General features: G+C 51.3%; 12 protein-coding genes across 12 annotated transcripts; 6 read left to right on the forward strand and 6 right to left on the reverse strand.

The window, feature by feature from the left end:
- Positions 1-42: 42 nt before the first annotated feature.
- On the reverse strand, positions 43-1,539 carry PENARI_c022G01403 (mannose-1-phosphate guanylyltransferase; the record flags this gene model as incomplete). The annotated part of the gene is made up of 4 exons (XM_022635317.1): positions 43-69; positions 123-1,298; positions 1,372-1,428; positions 1,480-1,539. 4 exons carry the CDS (start codon positions 1,537-1,539, stop codon positions 43-45), a joined length of 1,320 nt encoding a protein of 439 aa, XP_022484775.1.
- A 150-nt stretch (positions 1,540-1,689) lies between these two features.
- Positions 1,690-2,176, reverse strand: PENARI_c022G06802 (uncharacterized protein; the record flags this gene model as incomplete). The annotated part of the gene is made up of 3 exons (XM_022635396.1): positions 1,690-1,732; positions 1,787-1,971; positions 2,096-2,176. 3 exons carry the CDS (start codon positions 2,174-2,176, stop codon positions 1,690-1,692), a joined length of 309 nt encoding a protein of 102 aa, XP_022484681.1.
- Positions 2,177-2,561: 385 nt separating this feature from the next.
- Positions 2,562-5,238, reverse strand: PENARI_c022G02120 (putative dynamin GTPase; the record flags this gene model as incomplete). The annotated part of the gene is made up of 4 exons (XM_022635323.1): positions 2,562-2,776; positions 2,833-2,974; positions 3,031-5,120; positions 5,181-5,238. 4 exons carry the CDS (start codon positions 5,236-5,238, stop codon positions 2,562-2,564), a joined length of 2,505 nt encoding a protein of 834 aa, XP_022484685.1.
- A 1,138-nt stretch (positions 5,239-6,376) lies between these two features.
- Positions 6,377-8,317, forward strand: PENARI_c022G04147 (lysine--tRNA ligase KRS1; the record flags this gene model as incomplete). The annotated part of the gene is made up of 3 exons (XM_022635354.1): positions 6,377-6,598; positions 6,663-8,247; positions 8,307-8,317. 3 exons carry the CDS (start codon positions 6,377-6,379, stop codon positions 8,315-8,317), a joined length of 1,818 nt encoding a protein of 605 aa, XP_022484795.1.
- A 1,047-nt stretch (positions 8,318-9,364) lies between these two features.
- On the forward strand, positions 9,365-10,588 carry PENARI_c022G11165 (uncharacterized protein; the record flags this gene model as incomplete). Its single annotated transcript, XM_022635453.1, has 4 exons — positions 9,365-9,607; positions 9,658-9,690; positions 9,750-9,834; positions 9,900-10,588. 4 exons carry the CDS (start codon positions 9,365-9,367, stop codon positions 10,586-10,588), a joined length of 1,050 nt encoding a protein of 349 aa, XP_022484700.1.
- Positions 10,589-10,998: 410 nt separating this feature from the next.
- cox15 (cytochrome c oxidase assembly protein cox15) lies at positions 10,999-12,560 on the reverse strand (the record flags this gene model as incomplete). The annotated part of the gene is made up of 2 exons (XM_022635411.1): positions 10,999-12,112; positions 12,175-12,560. The coding sequence occupies 2 exons, from the start codon at positions 12,558-12,560 to the stop codon at positions 10,999-11,001; spliced, it is 1,500 nt and encodes a 499-aa protein (XP_022484784.1).
- A 317-nt stretch (positions 12,561-12,877) lies between these two features.
- On the forward strand, positions 12,878-14,381 carry PENARI_c022G05971 (uncharacterized protein; the record flags this gene model as incomplete). Its single annotated transcript, XM_022635386.1, has 3 exons — positions 12,878-13,400; positions 13,468-13,551; positions 13,606-14,381. The coding sequence occupies 3 exons, from the start codon at positions 12,878-12,880 to the stop codon at positions 14,379-14,381; spliced, it is 1,383 nt and encodes a 460-aa protein (XP_022484752.1).
- A 1,980-nt stretch (positions 14,382-16,361) lies between these two features.
- On the forward strand, positions 16,362-18,077 carry abd1 (mRNA (guanine-N7)-methyltransferase; the record flags this gene model as incomplete). Its single annotated transcript, XM_022635393.1, has 3 exons — positions 16,362-17,776; positions 17,825-17,991; positions 18,043-18,077. The coding sequence occupies 3 exons, from the start codon at positions 16,362-16,364 to the stop codon at positions 18,075-18,077; spliced, it is 1,617 nt and encodes a 538-aa protein (XP_022484811.1).
- A 150-nt stretch (positions 18,078-18,227) lies between these two features.
- On the reverse strand, positions 18,228-18,941 carry PENARI_c022G09604 (VOC family protein; the record flags this gene model as incomplete). The annotated part of the gene is made up of 1 exon (XM_022635431.1): positions 18,228-18,941. The coding sequence occupies one exon, from the start codon at positions 18,939-18,941 to the stop codon at positions 18,228-18,230; it is 714 nt and encodes a 237-aa protein (XP_022484711.1).
- A 1,292-nt stretch (positions 18,942-20,233) lies between these two features.
- On the forward strand, positions 20,234-21,738 carry PENARI_c022G06887 (SUMO ligase MMS21; the record flags this gene model as incomplete). The annotated part of the gene is made up of 2 exons (XM_022635398.1): positions 20,234-20,964; positions 21,024-21,738. The coding sequence occupies 2 exons, from the start codon at positions 20,234-20,236 to the stop codon at positions 21,736-21,738; spliced, it is 1,446 nt and encodes a 481-aa protein (XP_022484830.1).
- Positions 21,739-22,490: 752 nt separating this feature from the next.
- Positions 22,491-24,169, forward strand: PENARI_c022G11089 (DUF895 domain membrane protein; the record flags this gene model as incomplete). The annotated part of the gene is made up of 4 exons (XM_022635451.1): positions 22,491-22,721; positions 22,771-23,085; positions 23,162-23,793; positions 23,860-24,169. 4 exons carry the CDS (start codon positions 22,491-22,493, stop codon positions 24,167-24,169), a joined length of 1,488 nt encoding a protein of 495 aa, XP_022484688.1.
- Positions 24,170-25,776: 1,607 nt separating this feature from the next.
- PENARI_c022G09396 (putative mitochondrial dicarboxylate carrier protein) lies at positions 25,777-26,797 on the reverse strand (the record flags this gene model as incomplete). Its single annotated transcript, XM_022635429.1, has 2 exons — positions 25,777-25,825; positions 25,875-26,797. The coding sequence occupies 2 exons, from the start codon at positions 26,795-26,797 to the stop codon at positions 25,777-25,779; spliced, it is 972 nt and encodes a 323-aa protein (XP_022484674.1).
- Positions 26,798-27,319: the final 522 nt, after the last annotated feature.

Here is a 27,319-nt window from a genome sequence, read left to right on the forward strand (position 1 = left end):
GTAGACAGATTGAGGTATTTTAAAGACCAAATAATTGCACGTTTACATAATGACCTCGTTGGCGACGTCCTGTATACAATGTTAGTCAATCGCACGTACAAACGTGTCATGGGGATACTGACCCGCTTGAGTTCCTTGTAAGGCAGGCACACGCAGTTCTGCACGCGGACCTCGTCACCGACACCACACTCCTTACCCAGAATGGTGATGCTCTGCACCTTGATGCCGTGCTTCACGATGCTGGTCGAGTGGCTACCAATCGGAATAGGTGTTCCCTCAACACGAGCCCAGGCACCGACACGGCTGCTCCAACCGATGATGGAGTGCATGACACAAGCGTCGTGACGAATCTCGGCATCCTCGAGCACAATCGAATCTTTGATACGAGCACCGGCGCCGACAACGACACGTGGGCCGATCGAGACGTTGGGTCCAAGCTTGGCGGTGGGGTCGACGGTAGCGGTGGGGTGGATATAGACCGGGGGCACAATGGTGGCAGAGGGGGCAGTGAGCTCGGGGGACTCGGTCTGGAATGCCTTCTGGAGGTAAAGGGCGTTGGCGGGCACGGCAGAACCGGCGGTCTTGATCTGGCGCCAGAAGTCCTTGGTCTCGTGCACGAAGAAGCGGTTGCTGTCAGCCAAGTCGGAGAGAATGTCCTGCTCCAGACGGAGAACCTCGCTCTTCTCGGCATCTTCGTCGTCTCCCACGGCGACGAAGGAGGACTCCAGGTTATCGGAGGAGGGGTACGACAGGAGGCGGGGACGGGTGGTGCGACGCTTGATGGCGCTGCGAATAGCAGGGAAGATGCACTCGGTGGCGAAGAGGTACACGCCGCAGTTGATCAAGTTGGAGATGTGCGATTCAGGCTTCTCGACGTAATGCAGGACACGCTTGGTGTGGGAGTCGGACACAATGCATCCGAAGTTCGTCGCGGCGTCGTTGGACACCCGTGTACCCAAGATCACGGCCTCGGCATCCTTCTCTTCGAACAGGCGCATCATCTCACCCAATGGGAACGAGCAGCAGACGTCGGCGTTCAGCACGAGCAGGCGCTCCGGCTTGCCCTTGAGGATCGCATCACGGAAGTGGTACAGCCCACCTGCGGTGCCCAATGCGGTGTACTCCCGCAGATAGGAGATGCGGAATTGGGGGAATTCCTTCGAGGCATCCTTGATGAAGTCACGGAACACGGTCTCATCATAATATCCAACCAACAAAACCTCGCGCACGTCGGGGACCTTCGCTACCGCCTTCAGACAATGGTGGATGATGGGGTGGCCGGCGACTTCGAATAGGGGCTATGTGGAACGACGGGTCAGCTCCTTGCTTTGTGCATCCGAAGACACGATCAACTAGCAGACAGGCACGTACCTTGGGCACATCGAGCGACAATGGGCGGAATCGAGTACCTCTCGAGGGACCTCCGACCTGTGGACAAGGTGTCAGTTATGGGACGGCGGCGATCATTCCGTCACTCACCAAGATCACGGCCTTGGTGGAGGCCTGACTAGAATGCTCCCGCACAGGAACTTGAAGCATTGCGACAAAAGGGTATGGAATATGAGAGAAGTTCGAAACTCCAAAGTCGAAGAGGCAGATCTCCGCCAAGACGACGGTTTCGGTGGGGGACTCACCTGACATCAACGTTTTACTCCTTTCGGCTTCTACACTAATCTACTTTAAACTACTCTACTCTGGATACCAGTCTGGTAATGACATTGGTGTCAGGTATCTTCACGGTATGAACGAGCTTGCAGAAAGGAAAAAGAAATATACTATCACATACTCTGCGTTACTTCGCTGGGCCTGGGAAACAGCGTCAAGGTCCTCATGCTTCGCCTTTGCAGAATCGTAAAACTTCATAACAATACGCTGCTCCATATCTCTGAGCGGACCAGGTTTGGTGTCCGCCACCAGCAGCCCATGGTCTCCCACGTGGCGACGTAGATTGGTAGTGGTGGTGAAGGGAGCCTGCAATCAGTTAGTAGGACCTCCAAACGTTCCCATGCGATGCTAGCAATCCACACGGCACAAATAGTGTGTGCTCACTTCAGGAAGACTAGGGCCCCCCTTACTCGGGCATGATACTTCTGACAGGAGATGCAATGTCAGTCGAATTCGCCGTGATTGTGGATATAGAAGAAGTGGTTGGAAAAAGTGGGAAGTCGGTATTCATGGCGGTATTTTAGTGAGAAAAGTATACAAATGCGTATCCCAATTAGACTCTTAACATCCTTAATAAAGCCCTGGCTCTTCGCTCCCAATATCGTGCAATCACCCTTATACTGGGGAAAGAGCAGGTATACTTATGAAAAAGAAGAATGATCCATTTTGGGCACAGATTGAATATTACAAAATTAGATTATCATTCTTTGGTAACAGTCTCCAGTTGTATCTCATTCTCGAACTCATTTGGATCTATTTGGCTTGTCAAATTGTAGATCTCGTGAGCCATCAATTAGGGTCCACAAACAAGTAACAACCACAGCAAAGCCTCAATAGCAGACTTGAGGAAGCCACAGCTTCCCATTTGCAGCAATCATGAAATCGATCATGAATACTTAGAATTCTGCCTCGGCGTGTGTGCACGACGACGTCCATGCAACATTGCCGCCGGCCTCCGCACTCTCCGAGTCCACCATCTCAAGATCCTCATTTCTGAGGGTCGAAATCCATTCTTGGGCCTTCGCGAATTTCTCCCGTTCTTTGTGCAACCAAACCCGACGGTTCTGACGCTCGGCGTCTTCGGCCATCAGCACCAGGCACCGCTCGCGTCCTAAGTCAATAGTAATTAGCGATATTTCAACTCCCAATTCTGTGCTTAGAGCTTACCGTTGTCTCCGAAAATCTGGAGCTCGTCACGAATGTTGTTGACCAACTCCGCACGACACTTCCGGATCAATTTGGTATGGGTAGACTGGCACAGCACATCCAGGAAACGAGAACGGGCGATCTCATAATATGCCAGCGAGCTCTACATGAAAGAGTTAGTCAAAGGTCAAGTAAAGGCCTGGCGGTGGGGCGACATACGGCCATCATCTCAATCTCTTGAGCATAACGATCTGCACCAAGTTCTTCCTGGGACATTCTCCTCTTTTTGTCCGAGATCAGCTTCTCGTCCGTCATGTCATAGCCCCGCACTTTCAACCAGACAGTAGCACGCGCGCTGAATCGTCGAGCCTTCAGTGTCTCCAATGCCTGTCTCATGAGAGTCTGATGCTGTATCTGTGCCATTGTAAAGGGCTGCTCATGTTCGCTTCGCCAATACTCCTGTGCGTAATTGAGGTGGGAATCTTGAATGGTAACCAGATATTCCTTCATAATTCTGTCAAGCTCTTGATACAGTCCGGTTTGGTGGTACTGATTGAACTCCTCGTGCAAAGCGCTTAGAAGGATATCCTGTACCAGACGATGCAGGGTTTTAACAAAAGTAGCTGTCAGCTTGCCCCAGTGCTCTACGCTTTTCTTGTTGAGATTCTCGATCGCGCGGGGATCAAGTTGATTTGGCACTCCCACCGTGTTGGAGCGAACTTTGATCTCTGCCAATGCGTTCAATGTGAAGCGATGCGCGGTTCCTTCGCGGTTCTGGAAAAGAGATGTGTTGAAACTGGACTTCTTGGGTGAGGCCGAAGTCGACTTTGGCTCAGCTTGCCCCTCGACTTTGACGTCGGCGGACAATTTTCGCTTTTTGGGCGATATGCTGACCATCAAGATCTCGCAGTCGGAATCTTCTGCGAGGTCCTGTTCGTCCGTAGACGCGGTCATCTCGAGGACTGGACGCGTCTTCGACAAGGCGAACTGAAATTCCATGACGACTTTATTCCATTCTTCTTGAAGAGGTTTCTTTGCTGCCGGGGTCACGCTTGAGTTCCCATCGAAGACTTGCTGGATTTTGCGCTCAAGGTCTGAAGTCTTTCCCCAAAGAATCCTCTGGACATCTTCAGTCGGGGGATTGGGCAAAGTACCAAGTTCATTGTCGATGGCGTCCACCTTCTCGTCAATCTGCCCAATTATCGAGGGCAGGCATCCCAGAATTTGCTTTCTAAGCAATTCTGAGAGAGAGATTTGGAGCTTGGCAGTTCCGAAAGAGTTGCCATATGCCGCAAGCTCTTCGTTCCATGGTGATTGGGTGAAGAATATCTCCTCCTCCATTCTCGCTTGCGCGTGGCTGACAAGAGGATTGGGGTTGTTTTTGATGACGAAGTACCCATGACCAAGTGTGAACTTCTTCCGGTCCAGAATCTCAAGCCACTGGTCAAAAGATTCAGCATTCGACACGCGATCTGGCTTAGTCAAAACGCCCAGCGTCCTCTCCTTGGCACCTTCGATGTCACGAATGATCCGGGCGGCGCTGGAATTCGTCGCATCATCGGTCATGGGGAGGGTTAAGATCACGATGCAATGTTTCTGCGAGACGTAGTCCTTGACCAGATTCTCAACCAGGCGAACGAGATACTTCTCTCCATCTTGTTCGGTCTGACTTATAACGCCAGGGAGATCATAGAAGGAGAGGTTGGGCAGGCCGGTCCCCGAAATATCCAACCGTACAGCATTGGGGGAAAACTTCACCAGGGCCGTCTTCTGTGTATTTTGATTATTACCCGGGACAAACTCCTGGGTGTCCATCTGTGGGTTCAGTACTGCAAGCTGTGCCCACCAAATGGCATTTTTGACATCATTTTTCTCGAACAGAGTAGTAAAGTGCTCATCCTCATTGCCACCTGAAGCAACCCAAGGTCCCAGTGGCTTTGCCTTGCTGGGAAGCTGTGTTCCCCGGTTGTTTGGCATGTATGTGTAGCGGTGTGCAATGTGCATGATGCACTGCCAAGGCCCATCGCTGTCAGACAAGTTGATCTCCATGGGACAACGAGTACAAGTACCCGTATCACGGGGGACTTTGATCTCAGAAATACCCTCGATGAGGGAGCTCTTTCCAGTGCTCTGATCCCCGACAACACAGATTTTGGGAAGAACGATCTTGCTGTCTTCAATGCCTAGATGGCGGAGATCTTGAATCTTCTGGACCAGGCTCTTCATTTCCATGGCGTAATAGTGGAAGGGGCCTTTCTCGATGGGCTGGTTGGATTGAGCGGGAACATTGTGTCGGAGCGACAGATTCGCTGGGAAGACAAAATGAGTCAGTAAGAAAGGTTTTCGTTCATTGACGAGATCATGCTCACAAGTGAAAAAAGGATCCATTTCTTCCTTGGTGGCAGGTGATCGGCCGGTAGAATCCATGATGAAATCTGGACCTGAGCAGACAGAAGTTGTAAGTTTCAAGAAAAGACCCCAGGAGACCAGACAGTGAGTTGGATAGCTCAACTTGGCATATCACACAGCTGATATACGTACCAAGAATGAAATGAGATAATAAGGAAGTTGTACAGGTCACAGACTCGATCAAGGAAGATCTAAATCAGATGAACTTTGTGAGGTGAATGAATGCTGGATGGGGGAGGGATGTGGAAGAGAGAAGGAGATAGATGATGACGGAGTTAGAGATGGGAGAAGCTGGAAAACGAGATGTAGCGTGATTCCTCAGAGCATACTAGTTGAACTGAGGGATAAAAAGAGGAAGTTGGGGTTTTCCGTTCGTCTTAACTTGGAGACGAGACAGGTAAACAACACAAACCCAATCTGGTGCACCAGATCTGACCAAAAGCTTGTAATCTGAAATATATGACAAGGCTTTTGGGAACTTCACTACGCATTCTTTTGCGCTTTTCGGGGATGGATGGAGGTATTAGAATGACCGCCGAACCATAACATGAGAAGCATACAGGATTGGTCGAGTGAAGAGAAAAGAAACCAATGTCACGGAATATCAGCATAATGCCTTTAACTTGGACCTCTTTACTGGGTATTCTTAACTATTTTCGCATTGTATATTGGGGATTCATCTCTGTGGAATTCTCGAGCTCCCTTCAACAGATTCCTATTGAATACTTGCCTTTGGACAGTTTTCAGTGTCTTATTTCACTTTTCAATAATCTCCCAGTCATACTTTCCAATGCATTGCACGTATTTAACAGAAATGAGGTTATACCCATAACATGAGGTTGTATAGATCGTCTTAGTAACCGAAAATGGCATGGCGGGGTAAAACCCCACTGCAATGCCCTAAGCCCTAAGTTCCCAATCGAGTATCTGTGAACTGACAGAAAGATGAGAAAAAGAGCATAATTAAGAGCAGAACGAGGTCTGTAGCTCACATATGATCATGCAGGATTGAAGCATCAAAGCAGTGAGTCTATGTAGATGAGTCAGAGAGGACTTTCTACTGACGCCCAATCAGGCGGGATGCCGATCCCGCCCAAAAATTCAAGTGTCCCTCCTTCATCCCACCATCCACTTTTGTTTCCTCAACACAGACATTATGGCGGACTCCAACCCTGTTAAGGAGGCTGAGGTCTCTATGGCCAACCTTCTACTCGACGAAGTTACTGGCGAGAAGGTCTCCAAGACCGAATTGAAGAGACGCCAGAAGAAGCGCGAGAATGATGCCAAGAAGAAGGAGAAGGAGGCCGCCGCGCCCCCCAAGGCGAAGGCCGAGAAGAAGACCTCCGCTGAGGATGATGAGGCCAACCTGACCCCTAACGTGAGTGACTGGTGCTGTGCGCGCATGGCGGGGTAGTTGAGGCTAATCAACATGTCTTTTCTAGCAATACTTCGAGATTCGCAGCAAGAGAATCAACAAGCTGCGCGAGACCAAGCAGCCCGATCCCTACCCTCACAAGTTCCAGGTCGACACCGACCTCCGCCAGTTCCTGAAGGACTATGAGGGTCTCCAGAAGGGCGAACAGAAGACCGATGTTACCGTTCGCATCGCTGGTCGTATCTTCACCAAGCGTACCTCCGGTAACAAGCTGAACTTCTACGATATCCGCGCCGAGGGTGTCAAGGTCCAGGTCATGTGTCAGGCCCAGAATGCCACTGGCAAGCCCTTCGAAGAGCAGCACGAGCTCCTCCGCCGTGGTGATATCGTCGGTATTGTCGGTTTCCCCGGTCGCACTTCTCCTAAGAACCGTGACGATGGTGAGCTTTCCATCTTCGCTACCGAAGTCATCCTCCTGGCTCCTTGCCTGCACGCCATTCCATCCGAGCACTACGGATTCCAGGACAAGGAACAGCGTTTCCGCCAGCGCTACCTTGATTTGATCATGAACGACCGCTCCCGCGACATCTTCCGCACTCGTGCCAAGATTGTCAGCTACGTTCGCCAATTCTTTGATAGCCGTGACTTCACTGAGGTGGAGACCCCTATGATGAACGCCATTGCCGGTGGTGCCACCGCCAAGCCCTTCATCACTCACCACAACGACCTTGACATGAACTTGTTCATGCGTGTCGCTCCTGAGCTCTACCTGAAGATGCTGATCGTCGGTGGTCTCGAGCGTGTCTACGAGCTCGGCCGTCAGTTCCGTAACGAGGGTATCGATCTTACTCACAACCCCGAATTCACCACCTGTGAGTTCTACTGGGCTTACGCAGATGTTTACGACGTCATGGACCTGACCGAGGAATTGATCTCTGGCCTGGTCAAGAAAATCACCGGTGGCTACGAGACCACTTTCCACACCCAGTCTGGCGAGACCTACAACGTTAACTGGAAGGCGCCCTGGAGGCGAGTGGAGATGATTCCTGCTCTGGAGGAGGCTTGTGGCGAGAAGTTCCCGCCCGGTGACCAGCTCCACACCCAGGAGACCAACGAGTTCCTTAAGCGCATGCTGAAGAAGATGAAGGTCGACTGCTCCCCCCCTCAGACTAACGCCCGCATGCTCGACAAGCTGGTTGGCGAATTCATTGAGGAGACTTGTGTCAACCCTACCTTCATTACCGGTCACCCCCAGATGATGTCCCCTCTTGCCAAATACCACCGCCAGAACGTCGGTCTTTGCGAGCGTTTCGAGGCCTTCGTCTGCAAGAAGGAGATTGTCAACGCCTACACCGAGTTGAACGATCCCTTCGACCAGCGTATGCGCTTCGAGGAGCAGGCCAACCAGAAGGACCAGGGTGACGACGAGGCCCAGATGATTGATGAGACCTTCTGCCAGTCTCTCGAGTACGGTCTGCCTCCTACCGGTGGCTGGGGTATGGGTATTGACCGCCTGGTCATGTTCCTTACCGACAACTACAGTATCAAGGAGGTCCTGGCCTTCCCTATGATGAAGGATGACAAGTCCGCTGCCACTGAGAAGTCTGCCGCTGAGATTGCCGGCGTTGAACCCATGCCCGAGGAAGGAATTCGTATGTTATTAATATCCTGTAATTTCGAGGAGCCCATATCACTAACAATGAATCTACAGCCCACAAATGAATAAAATGATGTCTCCAAGAATTGGATGTTGACGTTTTGAATGCGTGATGGTTCTAAGGTTTTGCATGCAGCAGCTGTTATATGAGAAATGCCTCAGATAAAATAGTCTTCAAAAAATATGCCAGCCATGTTCTAACTTTTCCAAACAATCTTTGTTTTCGTAGTTGGAGGTGATTGGGAGCAATAGCCTTCTTCGGAGAGTCATACATCAACTTTTCCGCTATAAGAAACCATCGCCTGAAGCACCCTCATGACCCGTACTATATTTCTAGCCATCATCCTGTTTCCTGATAGGGAGCTCTAAACCTCCTATGGCCATTACTCATGAAATGTCAACTACTATATGACGTTTGATTCTCGAGCTATATAAAAGCACAGACCATGCATCACTTGGCGCGAAGTTAGCCCTAACTGATATTGTAGCCTCCGCAGTGCATTCATATCTTTTCCTAGAATACGCAATGCCAGTTTCCATTCTACACTTCCTCCAGGTAATAGAAAAGCCACTAGATGCACAAGCTTTGGATCGACTAAATAATAGCACTCAACTGAGCGCATACTAGAAGCAATACCCTCGCGCCTGAGATGCATTCACTGCAAATCTGGTATCAATGTCGAGTACTGATTGTTTGTCTCCAATGAAACGGAAATCCCCGTTCGAATACAATATACCATCTCAATATCTGATTGTTTGACCCTGAGACTACGCATAAATAAAGCCTACTCATTTGGCATCTTCCTTCCATCCTCCATCTTTCCTCCCTCCCCCTCTCTCTTCTAACTCTCTCGTTTTATCTTCGAGGAAACGCATCACTGGAGACTTACTTCTATCTCCATTAATCATAAAACCCCGTGAAGACATCAACTTGAGTTGATCCTCCAAAGAATCACCATCCAGGGAAGAGGTGACTCTTTGTCCCTTCTTTAGGATTCCTCTCACCTGGACTTCGAAGTCCATTTATCATCTCACGGTAGACATCTCGGTATCTACACCTTGCCACGAAATTTCTCTTCATCAACCAACACTGACCATCAAAGGTATTCAAGATGTCAGAAGAACAGGACCACGAGCGGGTGCCCTCCATCGGCGAACTCGACGCGTCTTTGGATGCCTACTGGGCTAGCCATGGCAGACCAAGCCTTCTGATGGGTGACGGTAAAACAGACGATGCTCTTGCTGGACGTCGATTACCTTTGCAATATGTCAACGGGCTTAATAGCCACCCGCTCCCAAATCTCTATCCTTTCTATCCTGTCCGAGGGCACGACGTTTCTGATCTGAGATGCAACGTTGGTATACCTCTACCATCTCCTCTGGGCATGGCACTAACTCTCACTAGCCATTCCAGGAATCGGGCTTTACTTCTCACGGCGTGTGTATAAAACAACCATCAAATCAACGGATCTTTCTGACTGACTGTCAACACAATAGGTCTTCACCCACCAAGACGAACTCATACCTGTGGCTAGTCGTCGTCAACCTCCCATCCTGCCCGGAAACCGCCATGTACACGAGGGTACGCATACACCTCAAAAAAAACCCCCACAAAGAAATCAAGCAACTAACAGCACGTACCTATAGCTCCGTCGCCCTCTATCATCGACTTCGACCTCCCTCCCTCAGAAAATGGAACACCAACTCCACAACCTTCGACTGCCCGCCTTAGCCGCACAAGCACACCGGAAGTTTTCGTGACCTTCTCCGATGTAGCGGCCCACACAGCAAAATGCGACGAAGGCAACGAACGGAACAGAGACGGTATGTCCCGCTGCAACACCTGCGGCTGGCAGATCTGCCGCGCATGCATCAACCGGCGCGCAGGGGACCGTGGTCATTCTTCATTTGGGAGTATGCACGTCGAGGAACCTTCCAGGAGGCGTCGTGCGGGTTCGACTCCTCGCCAGGGGATTTTGGGATCCGGATCTCTTAAGCATATGAGTGCTGAAGCTTGCGCTGCGGAGACGTTGGTCAATCTTGGTTCTGCTTCTACTTCCGCTCCAGCTGATGGAACACGGGCTGGGAATATTGCTTCTGATGGTAGGTTTGGAGCTCTGCCTTTCCGTGGACGCGAACGTTCTCGCGATGAGGTTGATGTTTCCTGGAGTGATTCTGAGGTTACTTTGTCGCCGGGTACCGAGAGGGGTTCGGTTTCGCGGCACGTGGATGAGCCTGAGGTTCCCATCGGGGAGGATGGGCTGCCTTTGCAGTATCAGATTGCTCGGCGGAATCCGGAGCGTCGTGCTCGTCCTTCTTCGCGGATGGCGGAGTGAGTGGCTTCTGGTGATACGAGGTTGGGGATGTGCTTTGCTTTGATATGGATGTTGACAGAGGATGTGGGAATTGGAAATTAGGAGTATTTGCAGTGGATCATAGTTTGATTTTGCCTTTCAGATTTGAAGCAATTGTTATCATGTTCAATGGATGTTGACAGAGGATGTGGGAATTGGAAATTAGGAGTATTTGCAGTGGATCATAGTTTGATTTTGCCTTTCAGATTTGAAGCAATTGTTATCATGTTCAATGGATGTTTTTACAATAAAGGAACGGTAGTGCTAGTTATACAAAAGACTCATGTGATGTTTTGAGTCGGAAGATGAATGGAGATTGTCAGTGTTTCCAAGAAGGGTAGATTTGCACCCAGCCTTGGTCGCCATGTTCACACACTCAATCGAGTCAGGCTTTATACCCTCTTCGCGGTGAAAGAAGGAGCACGAGGTGTCTGCTTCTTGGCCATCTCGGATGCCATCTTCACCAACTTGGCGGTACGAGAAGGGTGCCAGACGCGGCTACCCAGCACAATAACCCAAGTGAGGAGGAACAAGCTGCCCGCCTGGTGGGCGGAGGCAAGCGGAGTAGGAACAAGGTAGAGGAGAGTGGAGATACCAAGGCCAACCTGGCAACAAGCAAAGGCGAACACGCCGTGGACACCCTTTCTGGCGGCAGCAGGCAGGTGACGCTTCATGGAGGGCGCGAGGCGAGTGTAAGCCAACAAAGCCACGATGGAAGTAAAGGTGGTCATGGCGAGCATGCGGTGGTCAAGCTGAACGAGGGAGGGGTTCTCGAGCATGTTGCGCCACCAGAGATCGGAGCGGTCCTCGTGTCGGGAATAGCGAGCGTCGAACAGCTCCTCCTTTGGTGGAGCTAATCCGTTGCCCATGTATGGGAACTCGTTATAGATAAGTCCAGCATCCAGACCAGCGACAAGACCACCAGAGATAACAGTAGTGAAGACTAAGAGGGCGATACCGGCAACTGAGCGGCGGAAGAAGGCCAGCTTCCCGGAACGCAGGGCCGCCAATTCGTCAATACCAGCAGCGGCATCAGCCATCAACCGATGAGAGCGCAGGATAGCAAGACCGTTCCACAGCATAGCAACGTAGCAAGTGAAAGCAGCACCCAGATGAGCAGTCAGACGGTACTGACTCACTCGGGGGTGGCTGCCCGGAGCAAATAGATCATCCTTCAAGCCAGACTTGACCATCCACCAGCCCAGGAATCCCTGGAAGCCAATGAGACCAGCAATGCCAAACAGACGCCACGCCATGGGCGTGGAGACCTTCTTGCGTGCGACGAAGTATACAGCCGGCAGGACAAAGGACATTCCAACGAACCGGCCCCAAAGCCGGTGAATCCATTCCATATAGTAGATCGATTTAAATTCGGACAGGGTCATATTCGGGTTCAACAGTTGAAATTCGGGGGATGCGCGGTACTTTGCGAATTCAGACTCCCAATGTTCCGCGTTCATGGGGGGGAGAGAGCCGGTAACAGGTCGCCATTCGGTGATACTCAATCTATACCAAAATTTGTCCGTCAGCGTCGGAAGTTCACTTCGCGTCCCATCACGCATACGCACCCTGATTCGGTCAACCGTGTCAGACCACCGAAGACCACAATTCCGAAAACACTGGCTGCGCTGCCGAGAAGCCAGTAGGCGACGGCCTTATCGCTGATCTTGGGGAAGCTGCGTTTGGCGCCATCTGCTCCCCCTTGGATAACCTCGGCAGCAGCCTGTGCAGCTGCGGATCTCTGGATGCTCGAGGTAAAGAATTGGCGGTTCTTACTGTTCAAAAGGGTCGATTGGGCCTTAGTGGGCTGGCGGGAGGGCATTGCGCCGAAACGACGGATCGACTTGGCTGCAACACCCTGGTTGCGGAGGCATTGGCGGCAGGTAAATACATCCTTCGCCAGACGGGGCGCAAGGCTCCGCCATAGTGGCAGAGTAGTCCCTAGAGAAGCCATGGCTGTTGGAAGAGGGAGGAGTGTAAGAAGAAAATTGTCGCGATCTCGAAAATCGTATGATATCGCGGAATGCGCATCGGCCAATCAGCAACAGAGCATTTGTCTCAACAACGACGTCGGAGTCTGTAGCTTAAGGTGATCGTTGAGCACTCACAGATCAAGAGATCAGACAATTTCCAGTTCTCCGATTCATCATTGAGCGTGATAACGCCCAGTAGACCCAAAAGCAATGTTGGTGCCTGAGGCGACAATCCCGGCGCTTTGTGATCGCCGCTCCAACTCTCAACTACACCTTGATTGCTTCCACGCTCGCAAAAATGTCTTATGAGCTGGAGTCAAAGAAGCGCAAGTTCCATCGGATCCTGGATTCAATATCCAAACCCCAACAGCCCGAGCCTACACCAACACCACCCCCTGCTCCGCCCATGACAGCTCGAGAGCGTGTCGCCGCCAACCTATCGATCAAGAAAGTCCGCCTAAGCAGCAACGATCGCTCCGAGCTCGCATCCGTGCGCAATTCGATCCAGAAAATCTCTCGGCCCGCGAACCGAACGTCATCTGCGTCATCTGCGTCCTCGAATAAGCGCCCAACCTTTGTTCCCTGGGATCGTGAACGGTTCCTGGAGCGGCTAGAGACATTTCGCCGTGTCGATCGATGGACTTCAAAACCGGCCCCTATCAACGAGGTACAATGGGCGAAACATGGCTGGATATGTACGGATTCAAAGCGCGTCACTTGCGTCTCTGAATGCGGTGGTGCGGTCGTTATCAAACTTCCTGATGAGATCGACGAACTCGATGGATTCGATAGTGAGAAGGTGCGGGAGCGGAACGAAGTCCGTGAGTACTCCACACAGTTGCCTAGAGCTAGGGACTTGGGGTTCAGTGCTAACTGCCACATCTACAGGTGCAACGCTCGTTGACCAGTATGCGAAGATGCTAGTTGAAAGTCATGGCGAGAGTTGCCCATGGCGCCAGAAGAGCTGTGATGGTGAGTCTGCCAGTACATCTTATATCTTCTTTTCATTGACTAACACCGGACTAGCTACTATTCAACATCTTCCGTTAACCAATTGCGATGTTGCCCTGTCAGGACTACACGACCGCTACATGAACAATTTGAAGATGGGAGATAAGTTACCGGCCGATGACGTCTTTCAAACTCTTCAGGAGCCCAACCTTGATGACATCGCCAAATTATTGCCCGATGACTGGTTCAAAGAGGCAGCTCAGCCGGCTGAGCCTGCAGCTGCCCCCACGACGGAGGGTCAGGCGCCGAGCAGTGAAAATCAAGAATCATCGGAGAGTAACCGCTCATCCGCTGATGCTCCTCGCTCAGTCAATCGAGCAGCATTGGCACTAGCATTGTTCGGATGGGATACAGCCTCCGATGGAGCTGCCGGTTTAGTCGGATGCGGTGCATGCTTCCGTCGGCTGGGTCTCTGGATGTACAAACCCAAAGACAACGGAGAAGTCACGGTCTACACTTCCCTGGATGTGGCCAGTGAACACATGGAATATTGCCCCTGGATCAACAAGGTGGCTCAAAGTGGTACTGGTCGAGCCAACGAGAAAGTTGAGAGACTACGCGCTGGCTGGGAGCTCGTTGCAGAAGCCGTCAAGGTGACGAACCGACGACGCATGCGCTTTACGAGATCTTCAGAGACTCTTTGGCCTGCTACGCCTGCGGAGGAGCATCCACTCGAAGACGAGGATCCAGAGGCGAAGAAGAAAGCAGATAGTGAGTGGTGGACGAAGATCCAACGAGTGAGACAGATCTTGAAAAGTAGGACGCCAAAGCCGAAGCCCGCTTCGTCTTGATGGTCTCCACGAAGTCGCAGTTTCTCATGATCAGGCGTTGGACATGCATATCTCATACCTTCTGTCATATTTAATTTTCCTAATGCGAAACACGAAACTTCGCCATGTTGATTTAGCCTTTACTACCTCTATCTGTTTCCATGGGTTGAAATGATGCAAATTATCAACCTCTTTGGAGTTTCTATTCACCTGCGAGACGTTTCAACTTTAGAGCCCGCTTATTATAATGGGATGTCTACATCAATTAACCTAACAGTTCTCTCGAGACTTCCGGAGACTTCAAGCACGAAATTCCCTCTCTCCTGTATGTATCCGACTCAACGTAGCTACCGGAAGCATTGAGCACCATATTTCTTGGGTTCAAGACAGTATACCGCGGCCAATAAGGAATATCATCATGGCTTTCATCAGAATGCCCGCCAGGATTTGGGTTGAAATGGTAAGCAAAACATATGTAGGCTTTACCGATTGATCTCGATAGTCGTCGATGGCTGTCATACTCAGGCGATGGCCCCAAAAGACCCGAGATGTTTTGAAAGCTGAACGCCACATTGTCGAAGTGTATCACATCCTCCAGTTCCGTCTGATTCCAGAGGCGCGTATCGAAGCAATAGCTGAATACCTGCTGCTTTGCCTGCGAGGAAACTTGGCACATTTTACGACGTCCTGCAAATCATCACCATGTCGCCCCCGCTGCTTGCAGCACGCCGCCATTGCGTCCCCATGCTCGGAAACAGGGAACGGTTGGTAACCGAGTGCGGCGGCTCATCACAGGTGTCTGACGGGTAAAGTTCGAGCAGCTTTTTGAGGGTAGGTGGGGACACGTCGTACGTGCGCCAGGCCAAGAAGTTATCAAACAGGTCTTTGTCCATCTCTAACAAGAGCTTGTGAGGCTTGGGGGGATAGCGCGGGTTAAAACTAATGCCCTCATCTGTATTGGAACCAGTAAGGAGAGGTACCTTAATGAAATTTCCTGGGGTAATAGTTGACTTGGATAGCCCGTCTGAAGACTGGTGTGAGACAGAGACTGGGCGCTATTATCTGGCGGTTTGGCGACGTGGTGGATCAACCAGGTGCAAAATACCGATTGCACCCTAGAGGGCCGTGAAGGTGTTGCAGTGGAGTTCCTTTACCCGACTCAGCTTACAATACAGAGTAGCTGGAACGATGTGTAGTCTGAGCTGGTAGTTGAGCTCCCCGAGACGGTCTGCGCTCGACTCTTTAGTTAGACTTCAGGTTTGAGGAGGATGATCTTGGGATTGAATACCAACAGACTACGTTTATTACTTAGGTGCTCAGTCGAGCCCAACCCTCATTTGATCCTGAGGCATTTTGGGTGATCAATGGCGGTTTTGGAGGCTGAAAGTCCATGCAGGAAGGGATAAGGGTATAGTGAGAGTCGATTTTATTCACTGGTTCAAGGTTGGAATATTGTAAGGGGATATCGGAGGTGAAATGACAAGTCAACCTACCATTTTCGTTTCCTTTCGAGCCTGCGAGGTGATTCTAGTTTTTGTGAATTCTTTAACGCCTCTAAAGAACCGCTCGACAAGCTTTTTGGGCGTGCGTTATGTTGCCACGAATGAGAGAATGTGGATATTTATCAGTTGACCATCAAGTAGTACCTGACATTTCGAAAAAGAGCACATGTGATCCAAACAGACCGATGGAATAATATACGAGTATAAGCTAAAAAATTATGAGCACTCAGTAGTTAGGGTTGCTCTGTTCGCTGTGATTGGCTGAGGCACGGAGATCAACTCGACGGATCTCAAGTGCCGTCGCTCTCACCTCGCTCACTTCCCTCACTCACCATGTCCCTGGCAATTTGAAGAGAGGACATTCATTTTCTGGGTTTTACATTTATCCTGACATCTTATCCCTTCCCGAAAACCCCCGACCTTTGTTCTCCCGACCCGTTCTGCGAACAGTTCAGACCCTTACAACTCGAATCCGCAACAACACCCTCGCACAGCCAGTATGGACAACCGCACTAAGGAGGGACACCCTCCCCAATCTGCTGGCTCCCGCTCTCCCCGTCCAGCCACAGACTCCTACAGACCGGGCGACCAACAAAAACACAGAAGCATGGAAGGGGACACAGCGTCAGACAGACCAAACCAACCGCCCGCGCCAGTATCCAAGCGCGAGAGAATGCAGGAGAGACACCAGCGTCGCAAGCGTGGCCGAACACCTCCATCAGTATTCCCACGACGGAATCGCTCCCGCAGCCCAAATGGCTCAACGCCGCGCGACGACAGAGAGAGACGACGCTCTCGATCGCCTCTAGCGCCCCGTTCTCCTTCACCCGACGCACCTCGCCAGCGCAAGCGCCCAGGCGGAGGTGCGCGCCAGGGTCTTGCAGACCGTGAAACACTCCGGCGGAGACAGGAGGAGCGCGAGCGCGCAGAGCAGGATGAAGCAATGCGCAACTCCCGTGATCGCGGCGTGACAGATGTGGTTCGGCAGCATTACAACGCGGTCCCTGAGCGTGGCCGCGAGTGGCGGAAAACTGAAAGCAAGATTAAGGGTCTCCGGAGCTTCAACAATTGGGTAAAGAGTACTCTGATTCAGAAGTTCTCGCCGGACGAGGAATTTGCCGCGAGGTTTAATGATACCAAGGAATGGGCGGATGACAGTACGGGACCCCCGCCTGTTGATGACAAGCGGCTGCTGGTGCTGGACCTGGGTTGTGGCAAGGGCGGTGACCTGGGCAAGTGGCAGCTGGCGCCGCAGGCTGTTGACCTCTATGTTGGTCTGGACCCTGCCAATATCTCTATTGAGCAGGCACAGGGCCGGTATGACCAGATGCGCTCTGGTCGTGGCCAGCGAGGCCGTCGTCCACCCCAGCCGATCTTCCATGCTGAATTTTACCCGAAAGACTGCTTTGGAGAGTGGCTGGGTGATGTCAACATCATTCAACAGGTTGGTATTGATGCGAATGCCGGACCTGGTGGGTCGATCATGGCATCGCGCTTTGGTGGTGGTGGCTTCGACGTCGTCACATGCATGTTCGCCATTCACTACGCCTTTGAAAGCGAGGAGAAGGCTCGCCAGATGCTCAGAAATGTTGCAGGCTGCTTGAAGAAGGGCGGTCGCTTCATTGGCGTGTGCCCCAACTCCGATGTCATCACCAGCCAGGTTTCCAACTTCCACAAGAAGCGTAAGGAGCGCGAAGCGGCCAAGCCTGCTGAGCCCGAGGGCCCTGAGGATGGCGAGGTTGAGGAGGATGAGCGGGCCTCGTGGGGCAATGATATCTACCGAGTCCAGTTCCCTGGTGCCACACCCGAGGATGGCGTCTTTCGTCCGCCCTTTGGTTGGAAGTACAGCTATTTCATGCGGGAGGCAGTTGAGGAGGTGCCTGAATACGTTGTTCCCTGGGAAGCTTTCCGAGCGTGAGTATTTATTTGAATTTTATGTTGTACACCGCTGACTTTGGCTAGTTTGACCGAGGACTACAACCTTGAGCTACAATACCGCAAGCCTTTCTTAGATATATGGGAAGATGAGAAGAATGACCGCGACCTGGGTCCGTTGAGTGAGCGCATGGGTGTGCGGGACCGCTCGACTGGTGCCCTCGCAATGACAGAGGAGGAGAAGGACGCCGTTAGTGAGTATTCCTCTGACACCGTATTCTTTTCATCCGCTAACAAGACACTAGGCTTTTACCATGCATTCTGCTTCTATAAGGTCTAAGTGGAACATTGGTAAAGCCGTGTATCATGTTGGAATATCTAGCTGTTCCAGTGTATCAACTTGGAATATCATGCAAGGTTTCTCCACCTCACATCAACCCTATGTATGACCAAAGCGAAAACAAAGATAGACAACTCTATTCAAACAACCCTAAATATCCTGCTGCTGAATTTCCACCAAATTCCCATCCGGATCCCTCAACAACAAAAAGTTCTCCCAACCAATCAACCCCTGAGCCTCGACAAGCCTCCTCTTAGCCTCAAGATGCGCACCCGCAAACCCCCCAACCCCAAGCGCATTAGGAACAGCCCCCTCAAACTCCGTAATGGGCACACCAACCCCCTTGAGAATCTCAACACCCGCACCCTCAAGATACGCCTGCGCCTCAACAACATCAGGAACAACAAGCCCAACATGGCTAAACGTATTCGTGCGCTGAGTCGACGCAACGACCCGATCATCCGAAACACTAAACTCAACAATCTCGAGCAATCCGTACATGTTATTCTTAGAAGTTGTCATTTCGGTCCCGGTTTGGAATCCCGTTCCGTTTCGTCCGCCTTGCGCGTAGCCCATGTATGTTACTGTGTATTCTGGTGTTAGGGTTACGTCGAAGAGGGTGCGCATTCCGAGGATGGAGCCGTAGAATGTTTTCATTGCTGTTAGGTTATTGGTTATCAGGCCCATGTGGTTTAGGGCGTAGCCTAGGGTTTTGGGTGGAGCTGGGCCGTCGGTGCCTATTTTGAAGGGATTGGGGGTTGTTGTGTTTGTGTTTGTGTTTGTTGAGCGGCGGGTTGGGTTGCAGGCTGTTGTGTGGATTGCGAGGAGGGAGAGGAGGAAGGGGAGGAGGGTTTGTGGATGCATTTTGGGTGGTTTGTACTTGGGATTGAGGATTGAGGTTGATGGTTTTGTTCATATCTCTGGCCTTGGTGGGAACTGAAGCTACCTTTATATGTTTCCTTGATTCTTGATAGGTTGCTTGATTGCATCTTGAGCATTGATATCATGCAGCTATTAGCTCATTCTAAGCTGTGTTCAAGGCCCTTACCCTCTATCTCCTCGTATACTTCACAAATCAGATAACGACCCGTCAAGCTTAGTGGGGGCCATTTGGAGATCTAACTCTATCAGGCGGGACCTGGCGACATCCCAAGTCTTGGACAACCATAAAGTCTAGCTACTCTTCCTCCAAGCCACCAAGGCATCATCCAACCTGTACATTAGAGTTGGGCGTTGCAAACCGTGGGCTGTGGGTGAGCAGCCATCATCTTGGCGGAGGCCACTACGAAGCTGCAGGGTCTAGCGGTATAGACTAATCTCGTTGGTATAAGTGCAGATCAGAGCTCAATTGAGCTACCTACATGGCTGGCCACCGTCAGCGCCTCTGAGATGACAGCTCGGCGGAACCAAAATAACTGCCGGGATTGTCGGATTTAAATCATCCTGCGAGGTTTCTGCGAGGTCAGAAATAATGACTCCGGTGGGTATGAAACATGGGCTGGAATCGGTAAAAGGCAGCGCTGCCAAGGGATAAGGCGTCCCAGTTGGTGTAATACTTTCTGTTTTTAGGCCATGGGGAAAGTTTGGATGAAATAATCTATGGATGCCATGTTTGGCACTTTGATCAGTTCGTACATGCAAATTGCACAGAAGTTTATTGTGGTTTCGGGGTTTAGTCGTAGAACTGGGGAGCGTGGGGGTTACGTTGCGCGATTATATGATGAGTGAAACATCTGTTCTACATTTAATTTGCATTATATTTGGATTTGAAAGGTGGCCTTCAATCGCCGAAGAAATCTTGGGCAATTCTTTATGAAAGTTACCGATCCTTGGCTTGTGAATCTGAGGTCGACATCCCACTTTTTGACAAAGTACATCAAGTACATCTCGGAGGGAAGGTGGAATAATGGAAATTATTATGTGACTATAGAATCAATTAGGCACCATAAAAACCATTCCTATAAGCTCGAAAATAAAGTAAACCTCTTAACTTCAATAGTAGAGAAGCGTATAGTACCAGATAAGCCTTATCAGCCCAGAACGGCTAGCGCCATCGCGTCTCGTGTCAGGAATTCGAGATGCGCATTCTCCGTTGTTTAAACTACAGTTTGAGTAAAACGACACCTCAACTCAACTTCAACCACCCCGACGCCAAAATGAGCGCAACACCAGACCGGCGCTCAATGCTCTCGCAATCCCACCCACCCTCAGCCCAACCCCGACGAAGCACAACCCACCCCTCCGAAGCCCCATCTCTACCAGAATACGTCTCTCCAGAAGCACCCCTCACAGCCGAAGCTCAGCGTCACCTTGCCGCTCTAATCTCAAATCACCACCACCGCAACTTAATAACGCATCTCAAACACGCTGCCGAGAAACTCACACACTCGGGCGGTGAAGTCAATGAGCGATTAGCTGATGCGCGCGGCCGCTACGAGAAGAATAAATATCAGCGACGGCAACGTGAGGGAATTGATGCGGGAGATGAGAACGATGAGGATGATGAGGAGTACCAGCGGCTTGCTGAGGAGGAGACTAGAGTCAACGCTATTACCGCGCGGATGGAGGAAAAGGCGCGACTAATTGTTGATTCTGAGGCAAAGCTTCAGGGTTTGACTGATGCGATTACAGAGCTTGAGAGGCAGGAGGGTGAGGCTATTACTGCGGGGCTGGGGTCGAGGCGGACGCGTGCAGGGCAGAGAACCAGACGCCGGGGCAATGATGAAGATGAAGATGGGGATGGAGAGGATGAAAATGATGCCGATTATGAGGATGCACAAGAGCGTGAGACGCAGGAGCGGAATGCACGCAATCCGCCGAGTCGGAGATTAGAAGATAAGCTGGCCGAGGACTCTGAGAAATGGAACGAGATGTCTTTGACAGAGAGGTACATTGTTTCTGTTGTTCCTGTTTGGGGTGTGTGGAGGCTTACATTTACGATTCTAGATATGCCGGCCATAACAACTACATCGGATTCTATCGCATGGTGCACGACTCCAAATTCCCCGGCGACGACGTGCCCCCACTCCCCCACTCTTCTACATGGTTCCAACATATGGAGGATACCAGTGCTCGTTCTGGCGCATCAACACGCACCCGCAACCAAGGGCGTCGCTCCTCCGCTGCCGACGATGATGATATCGCCATTGAGCGCGAGCGTATCTCTCTCAAATGCCCATTGACCCTGTTACCATTCCGCGATCCCGTGACCAGCACCAAATGTCCCCACAGCTTCGAGCGCGAACCGATCTTTGATATGATCAACCGCAGCACGACTACCATTCTACCTCCAGCGGCTCGCAGGGGGCAGCGCCGTATCCACGTGGTGAAGTGCCCAGTCTGTTCCACTCCATTGACAGCAGACGATCTGAACCCGGACCCTGTTCTGCTAAGACGAGTGCGTCGTGCACAGGAACTCGAGGAGCGGGAAGAAGATGAGGATCATCTTGAGGATGGACGGAAGAATAAACGTCGCAATACGGAGATCAGTCTCGCTAGTGATGCAACCAATGATGATGATGCTATGGATGTGGATGCGGATGAGCCCTCCCAGCGTATCAAGGCTGAACGGCTCAGTCAGCCTGCTCCCATGTCTGTGGATGGATCGGAGAGTGGAGATGAGGGACAATCCGGGGAAGAAAGCGAAGAAAGCGAGGATTGATATGTTAACGTTTCAATGGCAATCCGATCTCTGTGTCACATCGAATAGTTGAGACATGGAACAAACCAGACAAACGAGACTACGCTAGACCCAGAACGTTGAAACACATGATAACACTAAGCCTAATTAGGCATCCCCGCAGTCGACCCAATCATTAGCGGTGGGTCTTGAGCCAATCACATGGTATGCCACGAGGAAGTAACTTACTTGAGAACCCCCCAAGACTCGCCCCTTATCGCTTAATATAGCCTCAGCCTCGGGTCGCAGTTCGCTTGTGGTGTTACTTCGAGTTTGTTAGATTTAATGTCAGGTCATAATCGAAACTAACCTCAGCCACATCTTCGAGGAGTAACCCTGCTGACGAGACAATACTACGGTATCTAAACCCCGGTTAATCTCACGCGACAAGTCAACAAGCTTACACAAAGAGACTGTACCATCCGTAGGGTGTAACACTGCTATCAAAGCGTCCAGCCCAATCAGCTACAGACCCCGCAAAATGAAGCCAATTGACGGCTGTCAGGCTTGCCAGGCCCCTAAGGCCAGCCACTGAAAAAAAATAAGTAGCCCGTTCTAATCCAAGCCGATGCTACCCTGCAGCTCAGATATCTCTATCTTAGCGCTGTCTACAAAAGATAGCTTTCCTTTTTAAGCATCCTCTTCCCATCTTCAATCCTCCACCCACCTCACCTCTTCCCACACCTACAGTTTCTTAACCTCATTGTTTCTGCGGATCAATTCCGCTATCCATAATGGAGAAGTCTCCCGAGCACTCCACCGCCGAGCCCGTCGATGTTCCCCGTCCCACAGGATGGATGTACAAATCGCGATCCATTGGCAAATGGTCAACTAGCTGGTATGCCTCGCCGCGCATCCAGCTGGGCATGGTCGCCTTCGTCTGTTTCCTGTGTCCTGGCATGTTTAACGCGCTGAGTGGCTTGGGTGGCGGTGGAAAGGCCGACCACACCCTCGCCGATCAAATGGTGAATCTCTCGCCCCCACTCTGATGAGCCTCGAATGCTGACTGGACAGAACATCGCTCTGTATTCAACCTTCGCCGTTGTCGGTTTCTTCGCTGGAACTATCGTCAACCGTCTGGGTATTAGACTGTCCCTTTCTTTCGGTGGAATCGGTTACTGCTTGTACTCCATCAGTCTGATCGTCTCCGAGCACAAGTATGTCCCCGGCTTCAACATCTTCGCTGGCGCCTTCCTGGGTGTCTGCGCTGGTCTCCTCTGGGCCGCGCAGGGAACCATCATGATGTCCTACCCGGCCGAACACCAGAAGGGTCGTTACTTCGCCTGGTTCTGGGCTATTTTTAACGTCGGTGCTTGCATTGGTAGTTTGGTAAGTGGAGAGGAGATAACAACCGACCCACCCACATCCCTGCCTGAGACAAGGATATGATATTAACCAGTGATAGATCCCTCTCGGCCAAAACATCAATGTCAAAACCAACGCCAACGTCACCGATGGCACATACATCGCCTTCATCGTGCTCATGTTCGCAGGCGCCTGTCTGGCCCTCTTACTCTGTGACGCAAACAAGATCGTCCGCCCAGATGGCTCCCGGGTCATCCTCATGAAGCAGCCCAGCTGGAAAACTGAGTTCGTCGGTCTCTGGGAGACAATCCGCTCCGAGCCGTGGATTGTCCTTCTCTTCCCCATGTTCTGGTCCTCCAACTGGTTCTACACCTACCAGCAGAACGCCATCAACGGCTCCTACTTCAACACTCGTACCAAGTCACTGAACGGGTTCTTGTACTGGTTTGCTCAGATCGTCGCTGCTGTCATTATTGGTCCCCTGCTGGATGTCGAGCGTGTGCGTCGCTCTGTTCGTGCTAAGATTGCGCTTACCACGCTGTTCCTCTTGACTGTTATTATCTGGGGTGGTGGTTATGCTTGGCAGAAGAAGTATACCCGTGCCGACGTGGATCCTAAGATCCATCCCGAGTTCAAGGGCTGGGATTGGACTACTGATGGTTACGTTGGTCCTATGTTCTTGTACTTCTTCTACGGCATGTACGATGCTATCTGGCAGGGTATTGTCTACTGGTGAGTTTCCCATTGCACATGACTAAAATCATCCCCCGCTGAGATGCTTTATACTGACTTTATCAGGATCATGGGTGCCCTCGGTAACTCTGGCCGCAAACTCGCCAACCTCGCCGGTTTCTACAAGGGTCTGCAATCGGCCGGTGCGGCCGTCATGTGGAGTCTGGATAACAACAAGCTCCCCTTCATGAACGAGTACGCCTCCAACTTCGGTCTGCTGTGCGGTTCCATCCTCATCGCTGTACCGGTTGTCTTCTTCAAGATTAAGGACTCTGTCCCTATCGAGGAGGATCTCGCTGGAACAGACGAGACGCTCGAGGATGTTCTTCCTCCCGGAGCTGTGGAGTCGAAGCGCATTGGCGATGAGAAGATCTAAAGTTGACCTTGATCTTGATCTTGATATTGACACGGTGGTGGTACATTAATGCGCTTTTCGATCCCCACGAATCTGCTTTACTTCTTCTTCTAATTCTGCTCCTTGGATATTGATGTTTATATTCATACGATATCCCGCTAGCGTGCATTCCTTTCTTTGTTTTATCTTCACCTGGCCTGCCTGTTGGTAGGCGATGACATGACTTGGGGATTATGTATTTACCGAGTGCCCATTATTTGGGTTGTAATGATTTAATTCCCTGGCACGTTGGCATGTCTCCTCTTAACTTCTACTTTAATCCTGCCCCGTCTCCTATTATCTTGTATTGTATCACTCAGAACTAAACCTCCCTCTCCTTCTCATCCAAATCAGGAGATTTCCTCAAAGCCCTCCACATCACCCAAAACTCCCTAGCGTCTTCATACCCGTCCCCGTGACCACCTTCAGCGGGAGTCCAGCAGGAACAGTCGAAACAACAGCTTTCCAAATCTCCCATGAGACCTAAACCGTCTCCCGTATCCCTATTATTATAAGAAGTAGAAGAAGGGAGAATCAACGCCGGCAAATAAAACCCACCCCCCACACCCTTCATATAGCGATTGGATGGGTTTCAACAACCCGCGAAATTGAACGACTTCATCTACGATTTCAACTTTTTACTCTACTAATAAGGAAGGCCATACTTCTTCTAGTGTTTTCCTCATATATAGCGGCCGATGGTGTCTGTCCAGATGGTGACGACGCGTGGAACGGGGATGGTGGGATTCTCTTTTTGAGAGGAAGGTTAGGGTTTGATTGTAGGGTTGGGGTCCAGGTGCAGGCTAGGCAAGGGGGTTCGTCGGGTCGGTCATTCGGTGTGGTCGTCTTGGGGGATTTGTGTTGGATTTGGACGTATCCGATTATAATTCTGGTCGGTTAGTTGCATGCTTTGTGCATGGTTACTACGTCCTTGGGGGTGACTAGGTGTTGAGTCCATGTTATGGGGATGCTATAGTATCAGAATAATCCTGAGTACGTGAGTTTGTCGATTGAAGAATGCCAGACGAGGCGAGGAAGTCCTGTAGTCCGTAATCTCGTTCATTACTCCTATGGAGAGAAAACAACAGTGGTAACAACATCGCGACCGAAGCAAATACGAGTAAAATAACAGGGCAAGACAAGGGGTATTCGCTTGTCGAAGAACATGTAAAGTCAACACAAACAGAAGCAGTTAAAGAGCATCTGGTTGTCGTCCGATGCCTTTCCGCGGGGAAGACCGGCCATCGTCTCCGACATATTTTCGTGGATTTCTTCCCCGGAATAATGAGGGAATAGTGATGGAAATGAAATGAATCGCACCGGGGGTTTGTTTCCCGGTCAAGAATCGAATTAGGGATCGCTTCTCAATGAATGACGGGGATCGTGCGATGTAAACGGCGGAGCTGTAGCATTTCTGGTTCGGGTTGATTTTGAGCGTACCCTCCGCCGGAAGCTGCGTTTTTCATGGGGTAGTAGATATCAGTATTGTAAATGTGCATGACGAGCTTGAACAACGCTGTTGTTCGATCGGGTATCAATTCTGTGGTCGGAGACAATTTAAACAACCACAGAGACAACTCCAGTGTCAATTACTTGGTGATGAGGTTCAGATAATCGGCCACGATGAGAGTCACCATTCTGCAGATCGAGTCAGTGGGGAACAAGTATGAAAGTGGGGGCGACTAACGCATGAGGAGCGATCCGAACGTAGTAAGTTCCGAAGCCCCGGTAGAAGCGCAACCAACCCTCCTCCGCAATAACCTTGCGCGCACAATCCATCAACCCCTTGTAAGGGAGCTTTCCAGTCGCCGGGTCTTTCTGCTGCTTCTGCAGACGAGTCTTGATGAAATCAAAAGGCAACGACAAGAAACTAGCAAAGAACCCGGCAATAGCCGAAGCCGCGAACGTCTGATTCTGCGCAGACAACGCCGTATGCTGCTTGAGCTGATGCTTGGCCTCGGCAAAGAAAGTCAACTGACCCATGTTAAGCGCCATGGCCCGCACAACCGTCGGGAACGCACCAGCCCACAACGCCCCGATTCCCTCGCCGCGGGCGATACGGAACAAAGCGTCGAAAACAGAGCGGTAGTTTGCCCGAGCTTCGGCGGGCTTGAGGCCGTCCGACTGCATGCGCACGAGGGCCAAGTCGGCCGGGTTTCCAATCATCGCGGCGATACCGCCGGCACTCAGCCCTGCGGCGGCGCGCTCTGCGAAGGTGATTCTGCGGTTTTGTGCTTCGGCACGGGTGTTGAGCCGTGTGATAAATGTGTCGAAGAATCCTAGGCGAGCGGTTGTGTAGACAGCTTGACGGAGGAGGCCGGCTGAGAGGCCGGTGTATAGATCCAGGGCTTTGCCAGAAGCGATAATGTCGCGCGTTATGCCTAGGGCCGAAGGTCGGGGTCCGGTGCGGGCTCCTTCGCCGGCGAGTTGCAGGCGCACCTTTACCATGTCCACTGGTTGGATCACTGCGGTGGCTGTCATGCCGGCTAGACCGCCGTTGATAAAGGGCAGGGCTGCGCGGGTGTATGGGTGGTGCAGGAAGTCAGTAGGTCGTTCCATGGCCGAGGCAGCTGCATCGCTAGCAGTTTCTTTGATAGTGCTTGATGCCATGATGAGGTGACTTGATCTAGATGCGGGTTGTTAACGCGATGTACTGGGTAGGCCAAACAGAATGACTGACGTGGAATACGAGGGCTGTCCAGGTGGCCTCGGTCAGTTCGTAGAATATACCGAAAGGAAAGACTGGACCATGGAACCCACTGATGACGTATCGCAATGCTATTCACTCAACCGAATACCTAGGTATTGTTGAGGACGGAGAGGCACGATGAGAGAAGTAGAAGAAGAGAAATAGCGACACATACAGAGAGAGAGAGAAAGAGAGAGATAGCTATGGGAGACACACGTCACAGGACAAAACGTCAGGTGCGGGGGACTGTTATACTGGGCCAAACCGGAAGGGGTCTGAGCCTATATACTTCGTTTACTATATGTCTAGCCATCTTATAGACCGAGAACCCTTTCCGAGCCGGCTATGACATCCCCTTCACCCGATAGCCGCTAAGGTCATGGCCATGGCCATGGAGAAAGTCGACGATCTGGGGCCGCGATGATTTCCCGGTAGTTTTGAAG

Source organism: Penicillium arizonense (assembly GCF_001773325.1).
Source record: "Penicillium arizonense strain CBS 141311 chromosome Unknown PENARI_contig022, whole genome shotgun sequence".
Classification (NCBI taxonomy): domain Eukaryota; kingdom Fungi; phylum Ascomycota; class Eurotiomycetes; order Eurotiales; family Aspergillaceae; genus Penicillium; species Penicillium arizonense.